Source organism: Podarcis bocagei, assembly GCF_964188305.1.
Source record: "Podarcis bocagei genome assembly, chromosome: 2".
NCBI classification, from domain to species: domain Eukaryota; kingdom Metazoa; phylum Chordata; class Lepidosauria; order Squamata; family Lacertidae; genus Podarcis; species Podarcis bocagei.
This window is the reverse complement of record NC_138126.1, coordinates 30,500,809-30,515,068: the sequence shown is the minus strand read 5'-3', so window position 1 is coordinate 30,515,068 and position 14,260 is coordinate 30,500,809. Positions and strand designations below refer to the sequence as shown.

Here is a 14,260-nt window from a genome sequence, read left to right as displayed (position 1 = left end):
TAGTTACGCAAATCTGGAGGAAAAGGGAGAATAGCAGATACAAATTGAAGTGTGATGTTGCCTAGAAGAATGTTATTTAAGTTATTCCATTGACGCCATACAATGTCTTGACTCCTTAAAGATCCTGCTACCAGAGAATGTGAGGGGGTCGCAAAGAAAACGTGGCCATGGCAACTTCTGTTTAAGGATACAAAAGGATGCCATGTTGTTTCGTTGGAAGAAATCCAAAAGCCGCAGTAGGATACTTAATAGCATGTGGCTCTACTGTGGCTTTTCTAGTTAAGGAAACATCTGTCTTCCCCCAAAGTACTGATTCTACAGGTAGTGATTTAATAACATGTTCCCTTATAGGAGCCCTATGTGGTTGATGAAATGTCTAGTCTTTGAGCTGGAATGGCTATAGCAAATTGTAAAAACCTGTCCAGATTTTTACCCCAATTAAGGATTGGATATGTACGTATGATGGGTGGAATTCAATGTCACACTGTGTCAGACCTTGTGTCTGCACAAGCATTGCAGCTTCCCAAATGGAACAATTCCATCTGGGGTTGCTCCCACCCCCCAATTTCAGGGAGAAGGGTAAGGAAGTGGGAGGGAGGGTTTGGTTGTTGTTCTTGTTGTTTTAGCTATTTATTTGTGCTTTTACCTTGTATTTTTATCCTGTGCACTGCCCTGAGACCTTGTGGTGAAGGGTGCTATAAAAATAAAAATAAATAGTCCCATGGTGCAAGTGGGAGCACTGTCAGGGTCCATTAAATGAATTGTGTCTTATGTCTTTAAACGTATAGGACACTGTGATGTAGAAGTATATGTGCTCCAAGCTCATGAATTTTCACAGTACACTATTGGAAGTAGATTCTTTTTAACTGATACACTATAAATAATGCACCAGAAGCAAATTCTTCAGAAATAAATGTTGAGCCAGCTGGTATTGAGGGGAAACTACAACTAATGATCCGTCCTGTTCAGCAAACTTGCTGTCTGATTCCGGCACCCCGTGGTCCAGATTATAATAGCAGGATGAAGAAGGTCCTGATGAATGAGTTGAACAATACAGATCTTAAGGCTTGTAATATTATCCAACTCTACAATCTATTATTCTTTTACAGTGCACAATTCTCTGTTTTGTGATTAGGGCAAAGTACTTAACCTAATATGGGTAGCATCATCTCCAGAAAACAGCTACCACTTCTGTTGTTATGAACAGAATTTGGTTTATGATGTAATGTGCAATATTTGATTTATTAAAAACCAAATAAATATTTGTATGGTTTTACATGGTTTATTCTGTCCTCAGAGCACTTGATAGAATTTGGCTTGCTGATTTAGTTGGCTGGCTTCTTTTCCTCCTGATCGGGTGCCAGAACATGGAGCTGTTCCATGTCTGAGAGCACAACTAATGCAGATAAGCAAATAAGTTGCTAACAGTTGGTCCAGTTTGTTCAGGAGCAAATGGTTTCAGACAATACAGAGCTGCTTGATATTTAGCTAGACATGAAGGGGCAGCTAACACAGGTGGAGTTTTTGGTAATTTGGACTCATGTGGTCCAGCTGGGACATATTCACACACATCCCAATCTTGGTTTGCAGCCAGTGAAGTCAGTCCCCAGAGCAGATTTGGAAGGGGGAAGAAGGGAAGGGGATGTTCCATTGCATGAACAGAAGTTATTCCACTCATTCAATGAGTTCATTGGGCTCAGCCCTTTGTATACAGTTCCACTTGTGTTCAAAATTCAGGCCAGCTTTGCCCACGTATCTTTAAAAACCAAGGTCAAAATGCAGGTCTTCCAATCAAAATGCTTGTTAAATTATCTCTAAGGCAGCACTGTATGCAGAGCTCTTCCATAATTTTTAAAAGTTGCTTTGTTTTATTCGGAGGGGAAAGAAGTTCATGTGAAAAGACCTTCAGAAGCTTCACTCTTAAGGGATCTAGGCATAATGTTATAAAGCTGATTTGTTAAACACCATTGTGCATTCAAACCAGGATGCTTTGTTTGAATGCAATATTAAGTCAAAACTTTTTAAAGGTGAAACTGAATTCTATCAAAATCCTCTTTCCAGCGATGCAGGAGGAGGAGAGGGAAGCAATGGGAATGGGAACCAAGACTATTCTTGAGCTTGTTGGGACTCATCCAAAATCATGATTTGAATTTCTCATGAATACAATCACAGGCTTCATGTTAGGAGTAGTGCAGTTGTAGCAGAAAGATCACTTAATATCTGTCACCATAGTTAAGGTAAAGGTAAAGGGACCCCTGACCATTAGGTCCAGTCGTGGCCGACTCTGGGGTTGCAGCGCTCATCTTGCTTTACTGGCTGAGGGAGCCGGTGTACAGCTTCCGGGTCATGTGGCCAACATGACTGAGCCGCTTCTGGCGAACCAGAGCAGCACACGGAAACGCCGTTTACCTTCCTGTTTACCTTCCCACCTATTTATCTACTTGCACTTTGACATGCTTTCGAACTGCTAGGTTGGCAGGAGCTGGGACCAAGCAACAGAAGCTCACCCCGTCGTGGGGATTCGAACCGCCGAGCTTCTGATTGGCAAGCCCTAGGCTCTGTGGTTTAACCCACAGCGCCACCTGCGTCCCTAGTTAGTCACCATAGTTAACTTGGCCTAAAATTATGTTTTCAAGGTACAGCGGTGGGGAGCCTTTTTTTGGCCTGGTGAAACAAATCTTTATTTCTCCAACCTCCTCGGACCAATTTTGATAGGTGGCTTGGACAACCCACTGATAAATTATCTGACACCACAATAACGGGAGGTGTTTGACACATTTCAAAGTGCCAAGCATAGGGCTTGAAAAGGGAAGAGCAGTGACTGGAGTAAACAAGGCTATCTAGAAATGAATTAGAAATGCCTTTGAAAAAAATAAAATAAAAATAGGTTGCAAAAGCTAGGTGAATGTTAAAAATGTGTGTGTGGGGGGGAAATAGCAGACCTGAAAAATGCAGTGCTCTTTAAATTTGCAAGTCAAATATGTGAACACTCTTCCCATGTCATCAACATGAATTTAAGCACACGGAAGAACTTGAATTGGCATTCGTGTGACTGTTCCCTTGTTTTCAGAGGTTGCTAAAGAGACCCCGTGAATGGGGCCCACATGACTGGTGAATGAACGAAGTTTATCCAGGGAAATAGCAATTCATTTAGGAGCAAGCAAAAATCTGGTGTATATCAAAACTGATTTAAGTCTCACAGGGTTGTGATTCTAACCAAAAGAGCTATAGCAATATAACAAGCTGCCTTGGGAAGTTAAGGAAAAAATTAGACTAGCATAGTTCAAACATGCTTTTGAATATAAACTACCGGTAACTTAGAACAGAATTCTGCTGCTCATGACTTCCTTCTAGCGCCCAACAACTGGGAGTGTTCCTGGATCCAGCTTGTATTTTGCAGGGCAAGGAATGCGTATTTTTAATTGCCTTGACAGGACAGCTAAACTCCACCAAATTTCTGGCACGTATTATTCATGCATTGACAGCTTCACGAATTGACTACTGCACATGTTATAAATTATTTACTAAAATTAACGCCTGTCCCCCTCTCCGTAAGTGGTAACTGGGAACCTGTCACACTGATGCCCCAGCTTCCAGGTTAAATTCAAGTTTCTGGTTTTTGAGCTGTGATCTCTATTTGGCTTGAGTCCAGCATCCATACCTTGTCACTTATCGCAGGGGTGAGAAACCTCTGCTCTGCGGACCAGTCTTGGACTGCCAGGCTTTTCCTGCCAAACCACACCCTCCTGCCCATCAGCTGGCATCATGGAGACATCAGCTGATGGGCAGGACGACAATGCTTAATCCGCACTTGACTGCATGCCGGCTCCCAGCAGGGAACAGAACCACACAGCCATGGCAACAGGATTTAATCTCAGCTGATGGTCAGTGATTAAATCCTGCTCAGATGCACTGTTTGAAGTAGCTCATTTGCTTCTGTTGCAAGTGGGCAGGCAGGTGGCAGATGAGTCTCTTCCACCTTTCCCCCTCTGCCTCCTGTGTTCTTGCAGGAGGAGTGCGCAAGCTGCTTCAGACAATGCTTCTAAGAAGCAATCTAAGACATCCCCCCATCTGTGGGGGATGCTTTCAGGAGCTTCTCAAAAGCACTCTTTGAAGCAGCCACCCCTTCTCCTTCACTTAGAGGAGGAGATGGGTGGATGCTTCAAACAGCTTTGGGAACCCAGCGTTAAGCAGCTGATGCAACAGGACAGCCATCCTGCTAAGCGCTGGGCTCTCCTGCACAACCAAACTCACCCCTTAGCTGGACCCTGTCCCCAAATCAGCTAAAGAGAAGGGAGAGTGATGCTGCTTCCTTCATTCGGGTGTTCACAAGCAACAGCAGCAAGCAAAGCTTCTCCACTTGGCTGCTTATGCTTGCAAAAGATAGCTTTTTCTCCCCTCTGTGTAAGTGGTGAGGAGGGGGGAAGCAAGTAGCTTGCCAGAAGTATGCTCTGAGCTCCCCAGTCTGCTGCACGTGAGGTTGGCAATGGACCCCTCCCAAGTAGGAACCCCCCCCCAAAAAAGCGGCTGCCCCACCCACCAGCAAATATGTGATGTACTATGCGATTGACAGCCGTGCTGTCCACCTTCCAAATTTGGTCCACAGTGCTTATTTGGATAAGAATCAGGCTTGTGGAGCTCCAGAAGTTTTGCCACCCCTGTTCTGTTGCAATGTCTGTTTTAGGCTGCAGCCTATATGAACTTACCTTTGAGTAAATTCCATTGTACTCAGTGTTGGATACTTCTGAGTAGGCATGTATAAGGTGATGCTGTTGAACTTGCTAAATCTTTAGGACTGGGCAGGCTAAGACTATTAATGAGTTAAAGTCCCCCCCCCCAAGCCTTTCTGTGTTATCCAAAACCAGGGTAGTAATTTTGAATATAAATCCAGAGGTGATGCTGATAGTATTAACTAGCATTCTGACAGTATTTACAGTACATTGCAATCCTTACCCATTTATCATCACGGGAACCTTGTAATGGGAAAAAGTAATGGTATTAATAATGATGGTGGTGTTGAAATTAGCACATTTTTATGAGTTGTTGCCTGAGGACTACACTGACTTGCCCCAGGCTGTAAATGAATACAGATTAAAAAAGAAATTCTTACATCCATATGTAAAATTCATCTGTCCAAAGGGCCATGCTGGCTATAACTACTCTGTCTTAATTAATTCTGATGAGAAGAAAATGACCTTGAATGAATACCTGTAGACTCAGTTCCTAACATTTTGCTGAGAGTGGCAATGAAATAGCGCAGTGGAGAAGCAGCGTGATACTCTTCACTCAACCACACAGAGCCTCCAGCATGGAAGCAGGCCCTCTGCATAAAGCAGCTGTGCAAAGAGTTGGTTCAATTTGCAAAGAGGAAATCGAATAATTCAGGCCTCTGCAGTCAGGCAATTGTGTGTGGAGAGTAATATTTAGACCAGTCCTACCACAAAATATTTCTCTTCCACTGATCTCATAGTTCATATGACAGCTCCGATTGCATTGCTAGACCTGCAGGTTTAAAAGATTGTGAAATATTTGGAGTTCAGTTTTAATCCTAAGAAATGAAATCGTTTCGAGGGTTTGGGTTTTTGTGTGTGTTTTGCTTGCCATGTTGTAATTTTCATCACAGCTTTCCATTCCTCTCTGGGTCCTTCAGTCTTGGTCTCTCTGCTTTGTTGTATATATTGCCCATCTAAAGTTGCATATATTGTATATATTGCCCAATCCTAAATCTATGACTAAAAAAAGGAAAGCAAGTATTTCTAATTACCTAATAATAATTACTAATAACTACCAATTACCAAATACTACCATTGTTGAACCCACAAAAATCTCCCCATCAAATACATATATATTAACTTGATAGAAGTAAATGTGCCTAATCTGATAAACTTAGTAACCAGAACTTGTTTAGCACAGAATTCCAAAGCTTCTGCTGTCATTATTTTTTCCATGTTCCTCTTCTTTGGAGTCATCATTTCCAGAATAGGAATATCAAGAAATTGGCATGTGCACCACTGTTCCTTTGCATCCATCATCATAATACCATATGCAAAACATACAATTACTAAAACATGCAGAGGAGTTATAGCTTTCTGCAACTCATAATGTATTTTACAATTCAGTGCACAGTGTAAATTAGGTTGTCTACTCCAATTGGACAAGTTTGTGTTGTCACTGTTCAAAAGGCACACTTTAAAACTTGAATGGGGTTGGGGGTTTTTTACTTTGAATGTTTGCATTTGACTTTGAACTTAATTTGAAATTAATTGTCCATGGCAGGTGTGTTGAGTCTTAAGTGAGTTAATGATTTGTATGGCATTTTTCAGTTTATAATGTGTTGTGCAGCTGTTTTATACCCACATTAATTTTGATAGGTGAGTTAGATTGTGTGGTATTGTTTTAGTATCGGCTTTGAGGATCTATAGAGATTTGGATCTTCATTTTCTTTGCTCTAAGACAGTTGGCTGTCAGTGCTAATACATTCAGCTGACAGTTGTCTTACTACTTATTTAATCCTCGCTATCGATGTTGAGAGTTTGGCCTGCTTTGTTTTCCTCCTTCAAAGTCTCTAGCACATATTCCTAGGGCAGGGGCACTTGGGGGATGTTAATTTTCCTATATACTTGTCATGGCCATTCAGAAGTTATTTCTGCAACTCATATTTCATGAGTAAGTTGAGTTGAAATTGACCTTTAATATCTATACCAACTAACTGGCATAAGGAAGAGGTCAGTGGAGTGACTTACTTGAGTTCCTCAAATGAAATTGATAGAGAACCTTTCTCTCAAGTTCACAGAGCTTAGAGCAAGGCAGTTGAGTATCAGAAAGAGATTGTAAACACTTCAGTTCAAACAGATAGAAACAGAGATGCATTTGCTCTGTTCTTCTTTTCTGTGTATTCAAGAAGCCCAGGGTCAAAGCTTGTCTCACTATGGAATTGTTAGAGATGGAAGTTACAAACAGGACGTGTAGTTTGCAGCTGTAAAAACAGGACTTAGAGTCAGCCAGTGACATGAGAAGTTCATGAAAGAAAAATATAACATCAAGAGGAGATTGTTTGGCCTCTTTGTATGACCCATGCAAAGTCAACCACATGCTATAGCAATCTGAACTCTACAACTGCCTTTTGTATCTGAACGTGGCTCATACATTTCTGTCAGGATGGAACTCACTGTGTATGAGTATGCCAGAATAAAAATTGTGTGGGAAGTAGGTGAAATTTCTAGTCTCTGCATAGGGAACTCAAAACATGGTTTCACCACTATGGCTCTGGCACCTGTATGTGTATGTGGTAGATCTGGTATAACTGAGTTCCTTATTATTGATGCTATTTACATTAATTTTATTATTTATTCTGTGGTTCTGTAGATTAATAAACATAGTTCACAAACAGAACAATGGGCCAATTGCTATGGAGTGATCCATAGGTAGGTATGAAGGCAAGATTTTGCTGGTGGCTCTTACCCTCATAATTTATTTTTTTTAAAGAAAATTGAGTTTTGCTTTTTTTAATGTATGTGCTGTTTTGTTGTCTGTCTTTTTATAATTAGGAAAATAATGTTGTGTTGAAAATGGTATGAACATTTTAAAAAAATAAAAATCGGGGCCTGTCTTTAGGTTAAACAGTCAGATCAGGGTTGGGGAATTGTTTTTCTCTTTAGGGCACATCCCCATGGGGTTAATGTGTTGGGGGCAGCATGCCAGCAGGTGGGTAAGGCTGGAGTCAAAATGAGCAGGACCGCCCCACAGTGATTTGCACCCTTATCCATACATTCAACCCATCCATCCGATGATTCATAATCCCTGACAGCACATCTGAAATTTGCATTGCAAAAAACAACAACCCTCCAATGCAAAGGGTCCTGGCATGGTAGAGGGATGACTTTAACCCTTTGCAAACTACTGGGGGCAGACACACCCTCCATTCTCTCCAATGGGAGTTCCCCTCTGCAATGCAAATTGTAGGAAACAGGGGTCCAGTGCAGATGTGGACCATGGTGTGAGGAACAAGAGGGCTTTAAACCAGTGTTCAAAACTCTCATTGTCCTAGGCACATTTTGCGACAGGAAATTTCATTAGCATGAGCTCAGTGTTGCGCCTAAAATTTCAGATTAAAACTGCAGAGTGGAAGGAAAGGAGGACCTTTTTCTGCCTCCCCACTTCTAGCTACTCTGAAGATTGGAGAAGAGATGCTCTTAAGAATATTAGGGGGTGGGCAGGGGAAGGACTAAACTGTGTGAAAAATGAACATATTTTAGCTGCAGTTCATTCATTTTCAGCTTTGTATTCTTGTTATTTAAAAAAGTGTGCCTATAGACATTCCGTTGTTGCGCCCATAACCTAGGTCTAAGGTGCCATTTAGCTCCTAGCTTTCTTATCTCAGTTTTTAAACACTGCTTTAAATCTCCCCCAACCCCTGTTGTGGTCCCAAGGTGATCCCAATGGGATCCCAGCAGATAAAATTGGATTCACAAAAGCCAAGGAGGAGAGGCTAGATGGAAGTCTTCTGAGAGCCATATTTGAAGTGCAGGCCACGATGGCCTCTCCCAGTTTCCCGCCTTTGTGTTTCATGAACATTATATCAAGTAAAATATCTACAATGCGTGTTTCTGCTTCTGCAATTGTTTTGTGCAATAATCCCAGCAATAATTGCTGTTAATTCCACATATAAAGTGCAGAGCCCTATTAATATCATCCCACCAGTAGCAAATGAGCATTTAGACGGGAGCAAAGCAAGAGGAGAGCTGCTCTGCCAACCCTACAATACTTATAGCCGAAGGTCATGACATCACTTTGCCTTGCAATTTGGCAGGGCTTCTTGTGGAAAGTGGGCGAGCATGTGTAGCAGAAATATATGCCAGTGAGGGGCAGTTGCCAGGTTTTTTTGTGAATGGAAATGTTGAATGTATTGGCGGTAATGGCATTGTAATTATAAGAGGTGGCTAAGGTGCAGTTAATAATGTGATAAATAGATAATCTGAAGGTTTCCTAAATCCCCAGACAAAATGATGGATTCTCCCAACTCCTGTATCCACCTCTTTCTAGCTACCTTAAATCTTTGGAGGCGGGGTGAGGGTATAGAATCAAAGAATTGTAGAGTTGGAAGGGACCCCAAGGGTCATCTAGTCCAACCCCCTGCAATGCAGGAATCCTAATGCTTGGGGGCACACGCATAATTGCAATTTAAAGCCCTGCACAGAACGAGGCTTCTGTAAATCAAAAGAAGAGCCTGAGAGGCCTGTTAGATGTTAGTGGTCTGCATCCTCCTCCATCGATTCAGCTCTGAAAAGAAAACAGGAGAGTGTTACTTTCGAAAGATCACCACAGAATGTGTTTGTGCTAAAGGATTAAGCTGACATTGTGTGTGATATAACATGTAATGACTTGTTTAACATGTAATGAAGAAATCGAAATTGAATCTCTCCCTGCGTCATGCTGAGTAAGAGGCCCGTTCGGCAAGGAACTGTCATATTAAATTCTTGTTTTGCTTCCAGACCCCTTTTGATTCCTAAATCTTTTGGTGGAGACTAATCTAAAATCAAAATGGTTCAGGGGCCCACATGCCAGAAGTGGTCACATTTGTAAAAGTTCAATGAACCTGCAGAAGGAGGTTGAAATTTGTTGCTTTACTACAAAGCTTGCAGCCAACGCACCTGCTGGTTTGCTTTTTGCTTGGGCTTGTAATGTCCTGTTGTGCCCGCTTTGCCTTCTTTGGAGCTGGCTACATAAAGTGTAAAAAATACTGAACCCCTTCTGGTTAAATACACGTGTAATTAACAAGCAGCAGCAAGCCACCAACCCACACTTTAAAAGGCAGCACTAGTAACATTTTCAATATTAAATATTTGTAGTTGTCCTTCCCTCTGTTGTTATGGTCCTTAAAGGACAGGTTTCTGCAAAACAGAAGGTGAAAATTATGTGCCAAAATATGTCAGGCTAGTTATCCAACTAATTTTATTCCATGACCTGCTATTCGGGACTATTTGTACTTCCAACAAAGTTCTGTAGCTCTTTCCTGTTTATATAATCCAGCACCTTTGAATTGCCACTGCAGGAGATAGATCTTTACAGTTTCCACGATGATGTTTGCCCGCTTGTATAACAAAACAATATACTTAAGTAACACAGAATCAATTCATACATCTCACTCTGTTAACATCTAATCTTCCTGCTTCTGACACATTTCTCCATCACTGCTGGAGGCAGCAGTGACCACTGAGGCTGCTGGCAGAAGCGTCTATCATAGTATTGCTAGCAGGTCAACTGGTGCGTTTGTATGGAACTGACTAAGGCATTTCTACCCTCAACACTGTCTCCCAGCATGCGTTGGGGTAAATCGTGGTACAGAGGAGGAAAAGGGGGCAAACATTCTTATCCCACTGGATCAGTTGCATTCCCGACGTTTGCCATGAATTGGAAGGTCATCATCTGTAGTGGGGAGCCAGCTTAGTTAGGTAAGATTTGGAAAATCTGAGTTCCAAAGTGCAGAGGGAGCCTACACAGCAGTCACCCTCTAATGGGTGTAGAGAATGACCTGAAATGCAGTAGAAGCCGGGGAGCAAGTGTGTTGCTCCCCATTTCTGCCATGATTGACAATGTTTGGAGGAACTTGGTTAGGATTGCACTGTTAATCCTCCCTGTGTTCTGTCCAATTGCTTTTCATGTTCTTATTTGGACTTCAGGAGCTCCTCCCCACCCAACACCCCAATTCTAGCATAATATAGAAGTGTAAGGAACTGATTCCTGTCACCCCTGATAGTGAGGGGTGGCAGATGCTTGCCCCAAATATTTTTTCCTACCCTCTCCACCACCACCGTTCCTCAGTATATTTCAGTCTTCTTTCTCATGCTATCTTTGCATTTAACATGTACAGCAAAACTCTTGCTCCCCTAATAACAATCTTTGCTTCACCAAACTTTTTTTCAGTCACTCTTTAGTCCTAGCTACTTGAAAAGCCATGCAGTTCAGTTGTGTTCCCTCATCATTGCTCCTTTGCTAATCTTAGATATTTTTTTTAAAAAAATGTTGCATTTCAGAACTTTCTAGAGATTATCGAAATGCCCGTTAAGTTTGACACAAAATGTTTATATTCACAGCAGTAATTTTGGTAAAAAGACCTACAACCAGGGCTTTTTTCAGGTGGAACTCACTGGAACTCAGTTCCGGCACCTCTCAGGTGGGTGCGATTGCCATTATAAGAGAACAAGGGAGGCATTCGTGGTGAGTTCCAGGACCTCTTTTTCTAGAAAAATAGCACTGCCTACAAAAGATCTGATAATATAGTGTGGAAGAGGCAGTTTTTTTCCACCAAATCTCCTCAGTTGCCACTTCTCTCTCCTTCTCATTTGCTATGCTTTGGGATAATGACCTGTGCTGTATTTATGGGAAGGTTGATAGGGAGAGACCTGGGGAGGTAGAGGTTGAGGGACAGCTATTGCTTATTATTATTGCAAAGCAGCCTCAGGGTACTCTGTTCTCTCTCGTTCTCTGAGTGGGGGACATGAAATCCACTTCCTTGCTCACTTAACACCCAAATAGTCTTATGCTGTATTTTTCGCTAAACATGTAGAAGGCCGTAAAACTAGCTGTATAAGATATATTTGTCTTTACCTTTACATTTCAGTGTTCTGTCTCTTGTGGACGAGGGCAGAAGTATCGAGAAGTTTATTGCTTGTCGAAGGATGGGACACATTTAGAAAACAATCTTTGCAAACACCTGGCTAAACCGAATGTGCAAAGAAAGTGTAGAGGTGGCAGGTGCCCAAAGTGGAAAACAGGAGACTGGGGACAGGTAAGGTGTGACATCCTACTTTTTGCGCCAACAACTATGGCTGTTAATAAACATCTGGGTGTTGTGGTTGTTTTAAGGGAGGGGAATCATAGCTCAGTGGTAGGACACGTGCTTTGCTTTCAGAAGGCACCAGTTCAATTATCACCCTCTCCAAGTAACAAAACTGAGATTGACCTCTGCAAGAGGCCTTGTATAGTTGTCACCTGAAAGTACTGAGGAGTACAAGGGGGTTGATCTGGATTTTATTGGATTTTATTTTCCAGTTTATTAAAGCTGCTTCTCTCCTGGATATATGGTGTCATTGTTCAAGATGGAAGGGGCATGTAGACTTCCCTTCCCACCCTACACACACACACACACACACACATTTAACACACGGAGGGGAGCAGGATCATGCCTGCCATCTCTCCCCTCCCCTCTTCCCACTTCTCATATGTTCAGCATTTACGTGAAAAGTATTGTGTGCACATAAATTTCCACGCTAATACTGAACAAGCAGAAGTTGAGAGACAAGGTCCAAGGGCATGATCCTGCTCTCCCTCCACACGTTCATCATGCAGGCATGGGATGAGAGGTGTCTGCGTACCTCTGGGTTGCAAATCTTCCTTGGTTTCCCAGCAGATGGCCGCATTCAGTCCAGTCTCTCTAAATGGGACAGTCAAAGGCAGATGGATCTAACGTTGGCTGTAGGAATCCTCCACTGTGGCATGTACCGTATTTTTCGCTCCATAACACGCACCCGACCATAACACGCATGTAGTTTTTAGAGGAGGAAAATCTGTAGGCATGCCACCCGTAGGCATTCCCTCCATAACACGCACAGACATTTCCCCTTACTTTCTAGGAGGAAAAAAGTGAGTGTTATGGTGCAAAAAATACGGTAAATTCAAGCTTTAACCTTCCTCTGTAGCTTGACATAGAATTTTGCCTTTTTAATGTACAGTGGTGCCCCGCAAGACGAATGCCTCGCAAGATGGAAAACTCGCTAGACGAAAGAGTTTTCCGTTTTGGAGGTGCTTCGCAAAATGAATTTCCTATGGGCTTGCTTCGCAAGACGACAATGTCTTGCGAGTTCCTGCTGGTTTTTCCCCCTCCCCCCCTTTTTCTAAGCCACTAAGCCGCTTATCAGCTAATCCGCTAATCCGTCAATGGGCTTGCTTCGCAAGACGAAAAAACCGCTAGACGAAGAGAATCACAGAACGGATTCTTTTCGTCTTGCAAGGCACCACTGTACTTTACAGTACTATACATATTTGTTAGGCTTTTCAATAGTGGCCCCCTGTCTTCGGAACAATGGACCAATGCTGGCATTTTGTTTGCTTGGTCGTCTCCCCCCCCCCCCCAATCACCTTTTATTTCTCCAGGCATTTTTGAGCATTAATTTTCTGCAGCCATTGAATATTTTTTTGGGGGGGGGGGGAGGAATCAGTGTTCGAAACTCCCATTGCTCTAGGCGCATTTTGCAACAGGGAATTTCATTAGCGTGAGCAGTTTCTGAGCTCTGGGTGCAGTACTGCGCTTAAGATTTCAGATTAAAACTGCAGAGTGGAAGGAAAGGGGGACTCCACCCACTCTCTGAAGACTGGAAAAGAGACCCTCTTAAAAACATTAGAGGGGTGCACAGGGGAAGGACTAGGCCATGCGAAAAATGAACAGTTCATTCATTTTCAGCTTTGTATTCTTGTTATTAAAAAAGTGTGCATAGGCACTCCATTGCTGCGTCCATAACCTAGGTTTAAGGTGCCATTTAGCTCCTAGCTTTCATATCTTGGTTTCTAACACTGGGGGGTGGGGGTGGATATTTGGTAGTCGAGTCCGTGTTGGGACATAGATGGATGTGCTTTATTGTGTGACCCCCTTAATACTGTTTTCAACATTTTACTATGTTTTGGATTTTTAATTTTTGTAAGTTCCTTTGAATCTTTTGTGGGAACATAGGAAACTGCTTTCTCCCAACTCAGACCATTGTGCATCTAGCTCAGCATTGTCCGCACTGGCTATCAACAGGTCTCCAGGTTTGCAGGAAGGAGTCTCTCCCACCTGGAGATACTGGGAATTGAACCTGGAATGTTCTGCATGCAAAGCAGATGCTCTACCACTGAACTATAGCCCTTCTCCAACAACTCACAAACTGTGGTGATGATGATGATGATTTATACCCCGGCCAGAGTCGGGCTCAGGGCGGCTAACTTCAGTAAAATTACAATAAAATCATAATGGGGGGGGGGAACCAATTTAAAATACAGGTTAAAATGCAATTTAAAATGCAGCCTCATCTTAAAAGTAGCCCATAGATCAAAACCGTAAGGGGAGGGGGAAACATAAGGGTCAGACTGAGTCCAAACCAAAGGCCAGGTGGAACACCTCTGTCTTGCAAGCCCTGTGGAAAGATGTCAAGTCCCGCAGGGCCCTAGTCTCTTGTGACAGAGCGTTCCACCAAGTCGGGGCCAGTACTGAAAAGGCCCTGGCCCT

General features: G+C 42.6%; 1 protein-coding gene across 5 annotated transcripts in view; it reads left to right on the top strand.

Annotated features, from left to right (window-relative positions):
• Positions 1–14,260, top strand: part of ADAMTS9 (ADAM metallopeptidase with thrombospondin type 1 motif 9) — a 138,408-nt gene that overhangs the window by 93,084 nt on the left and 31,064 nt on the right. For 4 of the 5 annotated variants that reach the window (XM_081183925.1, XM_081183926.1, XM_081183929.1 and 1 more), the window contains one exon: positions 11,621–11,788. The exons of the other annotated variant lie outside the window; for it this stretch is intronic. In XM_081183925.1, coding sequence (XP_081040051.1) covers positions 11,621–11,788 — 168 coding nt within the window. The remainder of the gene's footprint in view (positions 1–11,620; positions 11,789–14,260) is intronic. 5 annotated transcript variants of the gene reach the window in all.